This window comes from Pyrgilauda ruficollis, unplaced genomic scaffold (assembly GCF_017590135.1).
Source record: "Pyrgilauda ruficollis isolate IOZ18807 unplaced genomic scaffold, ASM1759013v1 scaffold24, whole genome shotgun sequence".
Lineage (NCBI taxonomy): Eukaryota > Metazoa > Chordata > Aves > Passeriformes > Passeridae > Pyrgilauda > Pyrgilauda ruficollis.
This window is the reverse complement of record NW_024523648.1, coordinates 11715536-11734136: the sequence shown is the minus strand read 5'-3', so window position 1 is coordinate 11734136 and position 18601 is coordinate 11715536. Positions and strand designations below refer to the sequence as shown.

Below are 18601 nucleotides of genomic sequence, written 5' to 3'. Positions count from 1 at the left end.
TTGTGGTTTGGGTTTTTAGTTTTTTTACAAATATGGAAATTAGCAATTTTAGCAGGTAAATAACAGAACTAACAAAAAATGAACTTTGTGCATGGGTATTTTTCCTACAAATTAGCAAAAAAAAACCAAACCCCACTATAGAAGATATTCTATACTCTTCAGTAATACTTTGCTTCATTTTGAATCTATACAGAAATCTCCACAGCATTCCTGCAAGGAGTGCAGAACACCAGAACAGCAGCAGCTGGAAGTTACATGCTGATCATTAAGCATATCATCACCAGTATGTCATTAAAACTAGGATCCTGACAAAGTCAGTTGGGAGTCTTGTTCTGTCAAGACAAATTGACAGAAATGCTTTTGTAGACAGTCTTCAGAAAGAAGCCTCCTAAACACAGTGAAAGATAAGCACGCTTTTTCCAGTTTGTTCATGTTTCAGAAAAAGAAACACGCTTTTTTTTTTTAATTATTATTTTTTTGCATGGGACAAAGTATTCTCTTCCACAGATTCCAGAAGATAGAAATTCACAGGTAATGGATTTTGCCAAGGTGTGATGCCAGACTCTTGGGTCTTTTAAGATATAATTACAATGAAATCTAGGGACCCCAGCATGTCTTCTGGTTTCCTGTTAACAGACATGCACACGTTTAATAAAAATGCTGGTCAATTCTAAACACGAGGCAAGGGGAAAGAAGTCACTTCCTCACTTTTCAGTTTGCTCGGCATTTATCCCAGCAACTTCATCAATGCTCAGCTTTCTTCAAACACAGCAGAGCTGCTGCATTTTGAGTGATGCCCACAGCCACGTGGTTGGCAACATGCCGATGCTTGTATGTTTGGTTTTGGCTGTTTATCTTAAACACTGTATAATCTTACCAGAAAATATACAAATGGAAATGGGCTAAAGTAATGCATTTTCCTCCTATGCAGGTGTCCATTCTTTCCTTCACAGGCACTCTAGCCTATACTTGTAGGAAGGGAGTCAGAGACTACTGAAAATGCATAGGCATTGTCATATTCTGTTGCAATGACGAAACTTAAGTGCATTTAAAGGACCCAATTCCACTTTTCTTGAAGTGAGAACAAAAGATTTCCACAAGCTTCAGACAGTTTGGTCAAGCTGAACTGACATCAAACCAGAGCAGAACACTATATGAATGAAAGATGCTTTCTAAATCAAGTGTGAAATCAAGCAAGAGGAGAAACAGCTGCAACATTTCACTTTGAAGCAAAAAATCCCCATCCCAACCAGTCAGGTTGGATGGTCCCTTTCCTCTGGGAACCTTGTGTCAAAGTTCCTACAACATAACATATGTACAATCAAATGCAAAAGAGAAAAACCCAAACAAAACCAAACACAATGCACGCCCCTCCCCAACCCTCAAAAAAACCCCATGCAAAAACACTTGCCCAGCCAATCAGCAAATACAGAATAGAAGTAGCCATCTCTTCTCTCCAACAGTAATTTCTATCTCATGTAGTAACTAGGGGAATTTGTTTTGCTTTTAATTACCTTTTTTTAAATCACTAGATACTTGAACCTGAGTTTTGAAGTGGTTCTCCTAGTATTGATCTGTTATTATGAATCAGTCATAACAACTCATCATAAATTTTGAGTGGAGAAAGGTTGAGCTTTAAAAATAATGGGAAAAACAAACAGTAAGAAATAACTGAACCTTATGAAAATCTGATTTCCTTATCTCCCATTTCATGAATTCAGAACTGGGAATAATTACCTGTTACTTGCTTGTCTGGAAGAGAAGGGATTGGAATGGCTAATCCAAATTTAACCAGGAGCCGCTCATACAACCAGTCAAAGTGCTTGTATCTGTGGTTGACAGACCGATTAGTGTTCTGTAAGAGAAACATAACTCTGAACTTGGACAGGCATCTACACACAGTCATGTGAAACAAGCAGGACCAGAATGGTAACCACATGCAATGCAAATAAAATTTATGAATTAGAGCCTTAATACAGAACTTAAAATTCTAGAAAAAAGCAAATCCTTGGGGTAAAAAAATATGACAGCTACCACTTACTGTTACAATGCTCTTACCAAGTCTTACAATGCCCTTATCAAGTCTTACACAATTTCTATTTATGAACAAATGATACATATTTGCTGTCACCAAACATAACAATTTGAGACAAAAGATCCTGTTTCAGATACACTTACAGTGCAGGTCAGCTGATACTCAATGTAGCTCTTGAGACCATACATTTTAGAGCCTTTCTTGGGATCTGCCACCACACAGTCAAACGTAGAGGTAGGATATACCCACATTGGGCCATAATCACCAATCTGTAAGAAATTGCAAATATTATCTTTAAATACACCATGTTGCACCAGCTGCAAACAAGAGGACAAATATCTTCTCTCTTCACGTGAGAGCTTCCATTGATTTCAGTGAGAGGCTGAGAGCCTGGAAACAGAGAGGCTTCTTGCAATCAGGGACAAAAGACCACAGTTGACTTTATCTTGTGTATTTTACAATTTTTCCCAAATAACAAAGGAATGGTGAATTCTAGGGCTATTTCAACCACATTTCGCTAGAACAGCATATAGACAGAAGAGTTGGTTTTCAGATCAGAAAATGACCTGACCATCAGGACTGAATATTGCAAACCTCTACAAATGTAGCTCTTACATGTAACTATCTAGATAACAAATAGACAGTGTAATGCATTTGCTCTGCATTCCAATCCTAAAAAGGCATATGTTCACCACAAGTAATGCAGATACAGCATGAGTAAAAAAGTACTGAAAATAATCATCATCATCATCACACTTATGATTTTTATTATGACAGTTCTATTTCTAATTATATGTTCAGTATCAGTTTCTTCTGACCCAAATATATACAGCAACCTTGAGGATAAAAGTTCAGTTGAGAAACAGGGAAAGGTGAGGAGGATTGTAAAACCCAACCAACTGACCAACAAAACCCAACCAACCAAAAAAAAAAAGAAGACCAAAAAACCCCATACCACCCACACAGAATAATTATACACGACCCCAACTTACAATTATGGGAATTTTTTCTTTGGGTTTTGCTAGCTGCTTTGCCAACAGATACTGTTCCATTCCAGGTTTTGCAAATCCAGGAAACCTAACAATATAATGAAGTGATAAGTTAATTCTCCTTCCTTTGACATATGCAGAACTACCTGCTGTTACAGGGAAAAAACCCTAAATATTTCTCAAGTATAGAAAAAAGTTTATGTGAATTACTGTAACAATCAACATTTTGCACGGAAAAAAGCAGAATAATCTTGGCTACTGACATCCAGGTTTTTTGTGTGTGTCTTGTGTGTCTCTGTGTGTAGTAGGCCCCTTCTTGCAGAGCAAAGTGGCTATTCCTGTTCTGCTGACCATCATACTAAACATAACAGGAGGACACAAAGCAACATCTATCACTCCTCTGCAGCCCCACCCTCTCTGGAAACACCACACACACCCAGATGCTCATGCACCTGAGATTTCAAATTACAAGAATTCAATCATCTGAAAGAATGATAAACAGAAGATCGATCAAGAGCTTCTAAACATGAGTTATCTTAAATAATTTATCCACCAACTAAAAGAAAGCCAAACAATCACTATAATATTCTAAAGTCTTACAAGATGCCTTATAAAAAGCAAATGGTGGTCCTCTTTCTAATTTAGGAGATAATTAGCCCTTGTAGTATTGCCAACCTGCTTGCAGAAACATGAGCAGCAAAGCAGGACTTACTCCACAGACAAAACAATCTCTTTAAAAAGGTATTTTTTTGAGTTTGCAAAAGTGAACAATGATGTACAGGTACTCATGCAACACTGGACATAAAAACCCACTGATGAATAAAATTAACCAGTCATGCAGAGACAGTTGATTTTAGTTAGATACCCAAAGAACCATTATTCTACAATCCTTTTCCACTCTGCTTTCATCCACTCAGAGACTACCACACACTAGCTCTCAGAGTAACAGCACTCTTAGAATAAATAAACGTTAAGCTGTAACGAGATAATGCTAGTATAACCCTGACAAAGCTTGATGCTACTGTAAGATTTTCATCTATAAAATCAAACTTTCTGTGGCTCAAGAATCAACTGGGATGATGCACAAACACAGCAGAACAGAAGTTTTCCCCACTAGAAACTCAGATTGCTCAAGAACTCTGGGGCAGCATCTCTGATCAGTTTCTACTGTATGGACAAATCTACCATCACCTTTGACTTTCATTAAGAACAAACTGTCAAACACAGTTACAGTTTAAAGACTTGATGCTCAGGCAACATGAAAGTGTCATTTGCTTGTATGACACCTCCAAAAATTGCACAGCTTTGTCATGTACTTTCAAGCTTTCAGGGATCTGTGTCCTCTGCTTGCTTAAGGAGTATGCTGAACTACAAATCCACCTTCTCTTCTGCCCCAAAACTGTAATTTACATTGCTTATTTCAAGGATGTTGAATTTACACATCTTGACAAATTCCAATTCTCTTCAATATATACACATTTCCCCTGCATCTTCCATTACTTGTTAAGTGGTAACTTCATAGCAGCTGCACGAGAATTTCCACGCTGGATCCCCCCAGCCTCTGATGCCTCAGTCTCCTTGTAACCAAGGTAAGATGGCGAAGTTGATTTTGGGTCATCCCAGTCATCATCCCAATCATCGTCATCAGCAGCTGCTGAAGTACAGGAGGGATCAGGGGACAGGGAAAGGAAAAAGTTACATCACTTCTCTTCAGAAGCAGAATCAGGTACTTCAGCACTCACATACAAATAATCAACCAGGTAAATATATTAAAATCTCTTTCAGCCTTCTATTTTATGATTCCTCCTCAATTACCACTATCTCCATCAAATACATCCTGCAAAGCAGTGCACTAGAAATCCACTGAGGGAGAGGGGAAATAAAAAAGAAAATAAAAATTAAAGAAGAGATGATGGTGTGTTAAGATTAACTCAACTGTCTTCCATATTCATAGACTCCAAATTACCATTCCCCAGTTATGGGTTCTCCCCTTAATTTAGGCTGTTACTATAAAAGGTAGAGAAGCATTCTGAAAAGCCAGTCACTTCTTAAAATTAAGGATTTAAGCGACTATTCCTTCAAAGGCCTGAGACCACAAATTCAAAGGATTTTTAAAGTTCCAGTTACACAAGCTGGACAACATGCCTGAGAATAGATCATGTATGCACAAGACTTTGGTTTGTCAGATTTCTATAGAAGTTTGAGGCATTTGTTACTGTGGAACCAATTTTTTAAAAAAATGATTTAATTTTTAAAGCCCCTATTATTTTAGTGTCCAGCTTACCCACATGGCAATATGCTTTTAGGAAACTGGTTTGGTTTTGTTTTTTAAATAAGCCATGGTCTATAGTTATAAAAGATTAAATAATTCTTACCTCTACTATCCACCTACTATAACTTATTAAGGAAAAAAAAAAGCATTATTAGCCCACCTGGTCCTTGATATGCCTGTGGATGACCAAATGCTGCTGCTGCCTCCCAGTTATTTGAAGCACTGTTTCTCTGGCCAGGTGCACTTTCAGGTTTTGTTGCCCAGCTGTCAACAGTATTTCCATTATCCCAGTTACCAGACTTCCCAACGTTCCAGCTGGACCAAGGATCATTGGCAATGCTTGCCTACATTGTATGAAGACAAAAGTAAAGAAGAATTGCTGAAGAAGAATACTTTCTTCTTGAAGTCTTTCACCTCCTGCTGGTACGCTGAGTTTGCATTCAGCATTTCACTTGTTTGATTTAGAAGCAGCTGCCAAATCTTGCATTTCCAGCTACACAACTCTTGCATGCAGCAAGCACTTGGAAGAACTGATCAGCTTTCCAGCAATGTGACACCAATACATACTAATAAGAGTGCTTCTCCTCAGGGTAACTAAATTATTTGTTGTAACAGCATTAGGAAACAATCTCACCCATGGTAATTATTTTACACTGACACCTTAGTAAGTATGGTACTTGTGAACTACTAATTACCTAAAGCCATGGGCTAATTAACACATTTCAAATCAGTACACAGAAGTCAAGAATTATGTTTTTGTAAATACTTATTTTATCAAACTCAGATTAGTGGCTTTTCTAAAAGCAAATAATAAATTGTCTATCCACACCACCACTACTGGTGTGGCAGTCAGGGAGTTAAATCCTAACCTGATGAGCTTCCCTGTCAGAGCTTAACTCACTCACAGCAAAGATGGGGAAAGAAAACAGACATCTGCCAGGGAACAGTCTGGAATCTCCCTGTAGACTTACTCTCTCAGCATAAGCTTGTGGTGAAGGCACTCACACACCCCCTTCTGCTAATGCTGTTGTGGAGGTGGAAACCTCAGTGAAGGAGTGCAGAGCAGACATGTCTCTGACTGCTGCATTTGGCAAGTTCATCTTGGCTTAATAGCTTAGCATCCTGCTCAGCTCCTTGATTTTAACAGTACACTTTGAAAAAGCATTGACTAGTTAAGTGTAGTCTACTCCAGACACTTAGTGCAGAGACTTGCTGGCAGAAAGAAAAAACTGCACACATATCGAAACCCACACACCCAAAGTGTAGGAGGAAGAAAGAGAAGAGGAAGGAAAGCAAACACAGCTGAGAAGGCTTGTCTTGTTCAGCAGAGGGAGAAGCTGAGTTTTGTAAAAAGAAGTCTCAAATCCTACTGGTGCTAGTTCATTATTTTTACCATGAAGAAGCATATAAAAGAAGTGCCTTGTATAAGTTAATTAATATTAGACTACAACATTTACATGTTATCTTAGAACATTTGCCAATACAGGAAATTTAATGAAACTCGCACTAAAAACTAAATTATTATCTGCAAAAATGTTGCATAATTGTCTTACACAAAAAAAGGTACAGCTACTCCACATCCCAATTTTGTCCACTAAATATTCTCTCCTCCCATTTTAACTTTATATTCTACTTAGGAATAAGAAGTCTCCCATCAGTTTTTCCTCAAATAAAGTCGTCTGACAGTCAGATTTCACAGACAGTATTAAATCACAAAGACTCAAAAATTATGTTATCACATAACACCTTTATATATTTAGGTTCACAACTCCTTACAGGATCTGGAAATTAAGACCAAACTCCCAAGCTGGGGAGGAAAATCACCATTCACAAGACTCAGAAATCTCAGTGGGTCTCTAGGAATTGAGAGAGACACAGATTACGTGGAAAGCTTCTATAGTGATAGCTTGGGGTGGTTTTTTTTTGGTTTTTTTGGTTTTTTTTTTTGTTTGTTTGTTTTTTGGTTTGTTTGTTTGTTTGTTTTTTTGAGAATGGAACTGATGCAAGAACATTACTCCCTGGGGAGCAGTAGTCTTGGACATTGCTCCCAGTCTTGGACATTGATACCCAGTGCTACTTCGAGCAAATTACAAAGATAGCTTATACCAGTCTGCTCTCTTCCTATCTTCACCTGGTATGAGTTTATGTAAAGAGCAATAACCACAGATGGCATTAGCCAGAGTTCACTCCTTGCTAAATGAAAACACACAGGGCTAGGGCCCAACCACATGGAAAATCATGCTTGCTTCTAACATAACTTGGAGCACCTAGAAAAGACTATGTTGCATAATATTAACATACCAATACTTCTGCATATATGTTTTGCTGACCACTAGCAAATAATAGTCCAGAAATGGTACGATACCAAAAGACTGAGTAAAGTTTTCCTCTTTTCTGCAGTAGTTCATATAAAATCTGGTGCATGAGTAAATAGTAAAGAAGCCTTAAAATCTGCCACAAAAAAGAGGAGGGCAATAATATTGACACTACTAAAGAATGATTGTCAAGAGCAATCATCACACTCACAGACAAATGCTGATATACATAGATGCTGTACAGCAAAGGGAAATGTATTACATATTTGTGCTCCCAGATGTCTTATCTCCATGTACCTACACAGAAGCACTCTTCAAATCAGAAAAATTTACTTCTGAGGTGTCCAACAAGGCTGCGGGGTAAGCTCTTGCTCCAAGGTGTATCACCCATAGGCTATTAAAGGGTAGAATATGCTATTCTCCCCTCTGTTTCTTCCAGCTAAAGGGTCCCCATTTCTTTGTGAAGCACTGGTGAAGAGAGTAAGAGATGGCTTGGGAATCTATAGGTAACAACTTTCAAAGAGCACTTACAGGAATCTCCTCAACTTTCTTGAAATGTATTCCTGCATCCACACATACTGTGGACACTCCTAAGTGGCAGTAAACATGGAGAAGGGCTCAGGAATCAGGCCTGCCATCCTCAAGGTCCTAGAGCATCATGGAGAACCAACTAAATTCATACCAGTTATTAAAAAGGTCATCTCAGCCCCAGTGAGCAGCTCTGTGGATCTCAGCAGCTGACAATCTTCATACAAGAAGCCATTTGTGTGGCCTAGCTCTGGTTGAATAAACCCTAATTAAACCTCAAGTATTTTGCATCAAGCCATGTTCTTACAGCTTTAGTTTTCCATAACAGAAATTGATAATCCTCTGATCTCTCAATCATCCCAAGAAAGGTGAAGAGCCCTTGCAAGAAGCTGATATTTAGTCAATATAATTTGATACAGCACACCTAATATCCAAGTATTCAAGCTTTCTCAAATGTACACAAAAATAAATGCCACACCCCACAACTAAGAAATTGATCAGCCTTCAAATGAAACATTGCATCTCCTTGCTCCCCACAGTAATATCAAAAAAGTACACTGAGATTAAATTCAAGGGTAAGCTCCTAAAAGGAAGCTGATTCACCCTTTTGTAGACTGCTAGGGACTTGCTCATTCCTACGGTCCTAGGAGAAAAAAACAAGGCCAAAGGGCTATGTTGGGAACTGACAACAGAGGGAGCCATTACTGAATGTTGTAAGAGCATGCCACTAAGGGCAGATTCAAACTCACTGCAGAGACAGATCATTACTTATGGGGCCTGGAGGACGGGGAGAGAAGCCTAGTATGTTTTTAAAGATCTTATAATAGTTGAATGAGAAAAAAAATTCCACCACAACAGAAGAATCCTCAGCTTGGAAGTGGAATGTCAGTATCTTTACCAAATGAATCATGAATTAAATGGGAGAAGTGACATATTTACTACTTTCCAGAGAATTCAAAGCTATAGACAGTAAAGCTAAGATAAGGCACTAAGGTGTCTCTCTGCCCTGGTTAAAAATCTTTACTTGATCTCCTGGCCAACTAATTTGTTTCCGGAAGACTCCATCATATTAATGCATGCTCCTGATGGACAAATAGATCCATTCTACTGCTGAAGGACAAAAGCCAAAACAAACACAATGTTCAGATGGTAAAACTAATTTAAGTACCCAGAAAGACCTAGGTGAACTGTGCCATCAAAAATAATGACCTCCAGCTGCAAGAAATGCACCCTGAAATCTACTCAGAGACAGAAGCCATGCTGAAGCAGTGAGTAGCAAATTTAAGCCTGATCAGATCACAGGAAGTTCAGGACAGCCAAAGCTGCAATGAGAAATGTTATGCTCTTGAAGAGGGGTTTAAAAGAGACAGACAGCACAGAGCAATGGCAGAAAACACAAGAAAAGTCAAGGTGACTCAGCTGAATAGCTCACAGGAATGAACATACCTCTCCAGTTTTATAGCTGCCTTAGATACCTGCATGGAAACAAAGCCTTAAGCATACTCAGACATCACACTAAACTTCTTTGGATAAAAGTCTCTGATAGATACATTTCTTAAAACCCCAAACAACTGAGTATATAGACAGACAACTTAAAAAATCAAGTGTTTTTCTCCATGAAGAAAGATGAAGGGCTAAAAGCCTACTCTGCAGCAATCACAGAACTGCATTCACTGTGCTGTTTAAGATAGAGCAAGTGTGCACATCAGCAGATAACTGAAGCAACTGCCATACCCACAATATTTTATGGCTAAGCTTTCTTCTTGGTAGATCATTATGTTAGCACTGTGGTCCAGGGCATTTCTTCCACTTCTGAAGGAAGGTCCTCTTTTCTATAGTACAACATAAACATCTTTAAAGAAATCCTCTAGGAAAAGCAAATGTGGAAATGGGCTAGATTTTAAAGAATAACCAACTTTATGGAATTAGATACTAGAATGTTCCTGCAGATAAATACTTGAAAGCAACATGACCTCCAGAAGCAGCTGCCAAGGAAGCTGGAGTAACGCTGTCCTAGGAACCCATTTGTCTCTCAGCCACTCCTGTCTTCTCACTTCCTTCCTGAGGAAACCATCATCCAACACCTCTACTACCAGCCCCACTGCCCCCCTCATAACTCTGCACCAGAGCTGGGCTTTGCCAGCCCACAAACAACACAAAGCCCAGACACAACCACTAGACATTCCCTGTTTTCAGCAGGAAATAAATCTAAACCACCACTGGACAAACTGAGATAGTACCATGAGCAGAGCTGTTAGTTTTTTGTTCTTTTTCTGTTTCAATTCCCATTTCCTTACCTATAAGGTTATTCACAACCAAACTGGAGTAGGGGCTGCATTGCTTGTGCACAGTGCAGGCACAGGATTTCTGTCTATCATCTCCTGATTCAGTACAAAAAGTGCATCTTTGAAGTATGGAATGTTTTTTTAGAAAGATACGTAATTTAGACTTGAGTGATAGGATGAGGGGAGGGAAAACACATCTATTGTCACCCTGGCTGTTTCCAGGAAATTTTTTTTAAATTAAAGTTTGCTTAGTTTCAACTTTCAGACACTAAAAATCCTGTATAATTTATTCAATGGAGCTTTCTCAGGATTCTGTTTTTGTTATTCACACCTGCTCATGTAAATGGCAATCAAGTCACTTCTTTATATCCTTGTTTTCTCTTAAGCTGATTTCAATTCTTAATGGTTTCTTATTGAAACACAGATGAGAAATTTCAGACAGTTTTCTAAGTAGCAATCACAGCAATGCCAGAAGGAGAAGAAAGACCCTCTTTGATGTTGTCTAGCATCATCTAGACATCCCAGGATTAAGCTACAAAGATTAAATAAGGTTTTATTCTTCCTTTTTGAGAAAAGCACTCTAGTTTTGTTTGGAAACAGAGGAGAGGGGTGTCCCTAGTTGCTTAGTTGTCTTTTTTTCTTTTTTTTCTTTGAGGTATTGAAGAGTATTACTGGCTATTTTCAGTTTATCACTTTCAATTACAAATGCCTGTGATTCCATTTTAAAAGAAGTGCTTGGTGAACAAAAAACCAACAAACAAACAAACAAAAAAAACCCAAAAAAAAAAAAGAGGAGTGTCCACCTGAGCATCAAGAAGAATTTATTTACTCTGTGAGTGACTGTGCACTGGAACAGGCTGCCCCGAGAGCTTGTGGAGTTTTCCTCACTGGAGATAACCAACAACCATCCAGACACAATGCTGTGCCATGTGCTCTAGGATGACCCTGCTTGAGCTGGGAGGTCAAACCAGATGGCCCACTGTGGTCCCTTCCAGCCTGACCCATTCTGCAATTCTGTGAATTGGACAAGGAAAAAAAGCATACCAACACTGTAAATTGTGGAAAACTCTTTCAACAGTAATATTTTGCCTGAGGGTATGGGTGCAGATGAAGGCAAGGGGTGATCACAGTATTACACCAGTTTAACAACTTCTTGCCTAAACCTTTGCATTCCACTGGGTCATCCACAAAAAAGCTCACCACAACTCTGTATTGGAATTGATAAAATCACTGTCACACATTGATGGTTATTTTTTAATAAGTAAATGTGATTTGTTTCAAAGCAAGCAAGCCACTGTTTCCAGTACTGTAGAGAAGTCATTGCCTTGTACTTTGTTTAAATGAGAGTTGGTCACAAATTCCTGTTACCAGTCTGAATGCAATATTGTGACTGAGATGGTGGAAGGGAAAGAGTTGCTTTCAAATCACATGCAGCAACAGAGGATTTTACAGCGTCATTATCTGTAACAGAAACTCGAAGTCACAACTGTAATTGTAACTCCCTTGGTGAACCTACCTGCATATTTTATATGATAGTTTAGCATACTGGTATAACAAGACAAACTGGACCTAGTCGAGTACAAGCGAGTTACATTTCCTGTGATGATACTTCTCCTTTAGCACACACACAGATTCATCAGAGAACAGAAATGCTGTTACAGGAATTTAGTAACATGCATGTCAGAATTTCCACAGAAGTAGAATACGGCACTCTTAATAGAAGCACTATATTTATTTTCTTCAATCTTAGCATTTATTGCTGCTCACAGCAATTCAGGGAGGGGGAGTGGGAGTTATGGTATGCAAATTTAACAATGACAATTTGCCTTTCCAGCACTTCATTGCAAAAAGCATGAAAGATATGAAGTAAAATTTTGGGAATAGCTTCCTTAGTGCTCTCCTTACACATGTTCAACAACTTATGTCTATATTCCTATATCCCTTATGTCTATATCCCAGGTAACTTGAGTTGTCTCAGCTCCTGGACATCAAACTGTTTTCACTAACTACTTATTCATCCTGTCAATACGTAAGTCCCTTTTGGAAAGTCAGCTTTCAGAAGGGAAAGGGTTTTGCACACATACGAATCCATTTATCTCACTTTTCTTCTGTGAGAGAAACTATCCCAACTTCTTACCACTGGATAAAGCAATACACACATGAGAGGTTTCTGTTAAATGCTTCCTGTACCTATCCATGAGGCCTTGCTGCTCTGCTGAAGACACAAAATATGTGGATTCTCTAGGGTCAACACAAATCAATGGAAAAATCTGTAATTCAAAAAAATGAAAACTCTTAGGATACTCATTTTATCCCAAACTAAGAAGAACTGTACAGTCACCTTCATCAAGAACTAGACTTGGCAGTGATTAGAGAATCAGTGTCAAGAAAAGGGAACAAACTCCTCTACAAATGCAACATACAGTTTGGTACAAGAACTATATTTGTATCTTAAATATAGGGAAGCCACATCTGCAGCTCTTACGTCAATGAAGCTGCGATACACTTCCACCCTGAAACAGACAGGCAGCAGTCCAATTTATTTTCATCTATACATTTCTAATACTAGCTTTCTATTCTGCAGAGATGGAAAAAAAAAAAAAAGAAAAAAGGCTATACTGAGATCTAGAAGGAAGGGAGGAGAAACCATACAAACTAGAAATACACAGGACACTAAAATTTATAGCATTTCTATGCTATGTTCAAGGCTGCAGGTTACATAGGCGGTAAACAGCTGGACTACGTTACGGCAAGTTGTACATACAGTCTGCTTATAGACCACTAATGAAATTACTGTACAGAGAGTGTTTTAACTCAACAAAAAGAAGTAGCTTGGGCCAATATAGTTGTAACAAAATCTGAATAATTCAGATAAACACTATCATTAAAAGAGAGCTGCTGCTTGTTCACAACTTTTAAAGTGTTTTAGGTTAGATAAATGAAAAAACACCACAAGCTGTGGTTCAGTATAGGGGAAGAGAGATCATTGCTGTTAAAACAACAGTCTCTGAACCTGAAACACAAACAAAATAAATGTAAATACATCCTTAACTAGAGAAGCACTAATCTTGACCACCAGAAAAAACCCCAAACCAACCCAGCTGGAGGAGACAACTCAGAATGAATTTTACATTAATGATTGTATTTCCATACATACTTAAATTATGAAGGCTCCAAATGCCACCAAGATAATGACCTCTTCATCAACTGCAATAAAAAGCACTACCTAGAAGTGTGAAAGAGAATATCCTCTACTGCTACAGCCTCTGGAATAAACTCAGCATCAAAAAAATACTATAGGAGAAAAACACATGATGCATTTTTCATAAAAAATGACGATCTTTTTGTTCACTTTATGTTAGGTTCACTTGGCTTAACCTGACAAAATTTATATTAATTTCAGTGCCATTATTATTCCAATACCAACAAAGTCTACAGGTAACTTACTTCAATATATATAGATATATGTAACTCTAAGCAATAGAAATAGCGTAAGTGCTGATGTACTTACTCAGTGGCTGTTGCAAATGACAGACTGAAATTAGCACCTTGCATTGCTGCTCAGAGGAACAGCGCATTGACAGAGAAAGATTACTCATTCCTTCTGCTCTCTATATCCAAGAGCTACCAAGTCAAAACAGCATGAGACTCACCAAAAAGCCAAGCCAAGCCTCTATCCTTGGCAACTAAGGCTTCCTTAAATTGTTTTTTCTTTAATAATTTCTTAGAAGCTTTTCAGACATTAAAGCACAAATGTTACAGACAGATGCAACATTAAATTCTCCTATCTGCTTATCTTCTTCTGAGTGTGTAAATAGTCACCTTGAGTCAAATTTTCCCCTCATTTTGTTTTTAATTAGCCTCACTGCCTCCTCTGACTGCTTCAATGTCCCCAGCATCTTCTCAGATAGCTCTTTAAAAGAGCAGCTGCAAACTTTATCAAGGCAGCCATTGCTGGGACACTGCTGATGCAAGGAATGAGCTGCAGAGAGTGAACTGCCAAGGGTCAGGTGGAATTCTTCTCTTCTCCTTAGGAAGTATCTTTGTGCCCTTTTTCTACAGTCACTTTACATCTGTGGCAAACCCAGAGAGGGTAAAATATCAACTTGTTGCTGTGGTTACTGAGTCTTTCTCACTGAAGAAAAGGAAGGAAAAGAATTATTGCATTTTAGTTACTTTTCAGGAGATTATTTGCTGAATAACAACAAAAACCTTCTCAGGAAAATAGACAGGGAGCAGAATAGTGTTTCAGGCACTGATGTTTTCTTCACACCAGAAAGTTATGGTTTCCAGAGTAGGAAACCAAAAGTCTCTTGTTTGTCTGGAAAGCAAAAAGGATGGGGGAAGAAGGAGAAGAGTTGTTTGAGTGGGCATTTGTCTTCCTATGTAATGGTTATGCATGATGGGGACTCTGCTTTTCTGGAGATGGCTGAACACCTGACTGCCCATGGGAAGGAGTGAATGAATTCCTTATTTTGCTTTGCCTGCATGTGAAACTTTTGCTTTACCTATTATACTGCCTTTATCTCCACCCAAGAGTTGACCCATAATCACCCTTTGGTTCTCTCCCCCACTCCTTTGAGGGGGTAATAAGCTGCTGAGTGAGTTGAGCTGCCTACCAGGCTTAAACCACAACACTGTGGTTTAACTGGGCTCCTAAAAACAGAAAAGAAAAAGAACCACACCCACATTTCAACTCAGCCAGATCTATTATTTTTAATAAAGCTTGGCTCTGAAAGACTACAAAACAACCTGGTTTGTGTTGTTTTTTTACTTACTGTTAGAATAATGGAAGGAATTCTAAGAATTAAAACATCTTCTGACTTACTGAATTGGGGAGTGGGGGCGTTGTGCAACCACGTGTATGTGAGAGTGACAATGTTTATAGAAAGCAATTTCTTCAATACAATAGTAGTAACAAAAAATCCTAAAACATCCTGTTCATTTAGAATTGCTTTTATAAAGATTTCTTGTAATAAAATTGCGACCCCACCATGTTACTGCAAAATATAATAGACACCATCAAATGTCAGCATTTAGGAATATTGCTACTTCTTACTCAGTCTACTAGATTAATCTGTCTATAAACATTTTGGTTTCCACTACAGCGCTACCTCCAGCATCCATTCCCCTTACATTGACATGTAATTTGTCATTTTTCTTAACTCTCCATAGCCTGATGTGAGTTTTGTTTAAGATCAAAAGCTTTGTATATTGACCTAGCTGGTCATTAAAGCTTTGAACAGGCTGTGCATCTGAACTCAAGTCAAAGTGCCTCAGCGAACTCGTGTTGAAAAACATGTGATCGCAACCGAATTCAGAGTAATACATCTAGGAATAAGAGCCATACCCACAAAGCAGGAGATTGCATTCTTATTGAAAGTGGCTCAAAGAGACACGTCAGTATGCAGGGGATGAGTGACTCAGCCTGACCTCCTGGAGCAGTACTACTGGAACCAATGCAATCCTTCTCTCTATCAGGTGTTTCTACACCGGCGCAGCAATGTCAAATCTGTCTGACACCGCACGATCGATGCACACCGGAACAGTGCATGCGCTTCACAGACACCAGATCAAAGACACTGCAGAAGAACGCTTGCTATTCTTCCTGAGAGCAAGAAAATAGGGTCTTGCACCACACAGACAAAATGAACAGAAAGAATTTCTTAATTAAGAAGACAATTAGCCACAGAATTTTTGCAAGGAGAAAATGCCTGCACTAGAGAGCTCTCTAATCTGGGAGAAAGGCCTAAGTCAAAAGTGGAAGCCAGAACTGCTTCCAGACTGCTTAGTATACAAATTAAAATTCCATTAGCAATAAGCCACTAGAAAAAACTACCAGATATATGTCAGAAGCTGAGGAAACCAGTCTTCAAATCAAGATCTACAATTTTCTACAAAATGCATATAACCAAATAGCAGTTACTGAACTCAGTTAAAGAAAAAAATACTTGAGAAAATGAAGATAACTTTTGACATAAAAACTTGACCACACAACAGAATGGTTCCTCCTATGGAAAAAAACATGAAAACTGAAGACCTAAATACACCAGCCTGATGAAATCTGCTTCCCATGCATCTTGCATGGCCTTGACCACACCCAGGTGCACACTGTCCTCCTCTCTCCTCCTCTCCATGTCAGTAATATAGTTTTATTGCACTACATACATAATGCACTACAGTACAGTGGTCCTTCCACCTATCTCACACAGCATTTGAAGAATAACTGAGAGGAACAGGACACTTCTAAGAGTAGGGCACTGATGCAAATGTGACAAGCTGTTTTCGTGAAGTTACTCTTTTCCAAAATCTATTAAAAATCCTGCAATCTGTATATATTACAGGGACAGTACACTGTTATCTTGTGTAAACTACAGTGTAAAGTGACCACATTTTCAAGGTTTTCACTGCTCTAGAAATGCAACTTCCAAGACTAGATTGCCAGAGTAATTCTCTATTATTTAGAATATAACAGATACCTTTATTTTTACCTTTCCCTCTGCACAGACACGACCTTTTTTCTTCTCTTCTCCAAGCACAAGCACCATGTGTTAAGCACAGAACAAGCTCTGACAGATACCTCTGTTCACATTCAAAACATTTTGTGTGTTAGATTAGTAAGTAATTCTTCCTAGATCAAATTATGTTTCTCCTCTGAGAAACAGTACTCTCTCATTTGGCAGCAAGTAGCTGCTGCAAATATCTCAAGCCATCTCAGATGCAAAGTTTTACTAGAAACACTACAGCAGGAAAAAAATGGCAAGGGTAACAGACAGCAAGGAAGAAAAGAGATTCCCCACTCTGCACTCAAACTACTGCAATTTTTAATGAGGCAAAACTAACCTATAATCAAAACCTTTGGCTAAGTCTGACATTAAAAACTCATGAGGTATTTCATGAGTTCTGCATTTAGCCTTACGTATTAACTAATAAACATTGAGACAGTCACAGTGAGGTCTGGAGTCCTCTAGTGAGGACACGCAATCACAGAATAACAATCCTGGCATTGTCCAGCTGACTACAAGAAAGCCCAAATCAAACACTCTATAGTCAATGAACAGCTACATTCACTGTCATACAAAAATGTCCCATGTAGAGTTTTCAAAAGATCTCACTTCATGTCAAAGTCCTGTGGTGCAATTAAGAAAACTAATAACTGATATTTAACTGATCTACAAACCAGGTGTGTCCCCTCAGCTGTTACCATAAGTAAAGCATTTACTTTCTAACACAAAAGACCTTTGCATGCTGCTGTTGGAAAAAACGCAGATTTTGTTCTTCTGTTGACCTATGGACTTCAAAATGTTTAACTTTCTACACGTGGGACATGCACCAGTCTGTAGACCATAATAAACCACTTGTGTTTAACATAATATGCCCTCAGATATCTAACCTGGAACTAAATATTTGCTGCTTAATGAACTGGTGCACCAGGCAAAAAGTTATGAATAGAGGAACAAAAATATTCTTGCAGCAAACCAAAAGTCAGCCTCTTCTCCAACTGATAATGCATGAAATTGCTTCGTCTTTTTTAATCCAAGAAACTAGTCTTACTCAAATTCTGAGAAAGAAATATATCCATTCACTCTGGCTGCTGATATATAGATCCCCTAATTGTATCAGACAGCAAAAAAGAAAGCTCTGGTTCCTTAATAAGGTTAGCATACTAGAAGAAGTAGCTTGAAAATAAAAAAGTTTGCTAAGAGTGCACTTACACTTACAGAGACTGAAGTAGTCACAGATTTATATCATTGCAGACTGGAAAGAATAAAAATGCTCCGTTTCTGAAAGTGTTAAGACTACTAAATTTTCCAGCAGTGACAGTATCTGAGCAGTCACACACATCATTAATATTCAACAAAAGTGTTCCCTAATGAAAACACAATTATTTTAATTAGTACTTTCATGAAGGTTCACAAATAAAGTACAGCAAGCAATTACGTCAATAAAAGTTTCCATGCCCACAGTGCCCAAAAAACCACAAGCCATACCTGATTACTGCTTTTGGCAGCAGAGTTGGTCTGAGCTGTATTTGAAGAAAGGGAATCAAAAAATGCCTGATCAGCTAATGAGTTACCGCAGCTAATGCCATCTTTTGCACCTTCGGTTATAATCTGAAATGGAAAAGGTTGAGAAAGATTTTTCATGCTCCAATTAACCAAATTATGCTTTATCAT

The 18601-nt window shown here is 38.4% G+C and overlaps 1 protein-coding gene across 1 annotated transcript in view; it reads right to left on the bottom strand.

Moving 5' to 3' along the window:
- Nucleotides 1–18601, bottom strand: part of SNX9 (sorting nexin 9) — a 60232-nt gene that overhangs the window by 19537 nt on the left and 22094 nt on the right. Inside the window, exons 4-9 of the mRNA XM_041470036.1 lie at nt 18416–18538; nt 5457–5640; nt 4525–4678; nt 3028–3112; nt 2179–2304; nt 1738–1855 (exon numbers count right to left, since the gene is read on the bottom strand). Of these exons, the coding sequence (XP_041325970.1) occupies nt 1738–1855; nt 2179–2304; nt 3028–3112; nt 4525–4678; nt 5457–5640; nt 18416–18538 (790 nt within the window). The remainder of the gene's footprint in view (nt 1–1737; nt 1856–2178; nt 2305–3027; nt 3113–4524; nt 4679–5456; nt 5641–18415; nt 18539–18601) is intronic.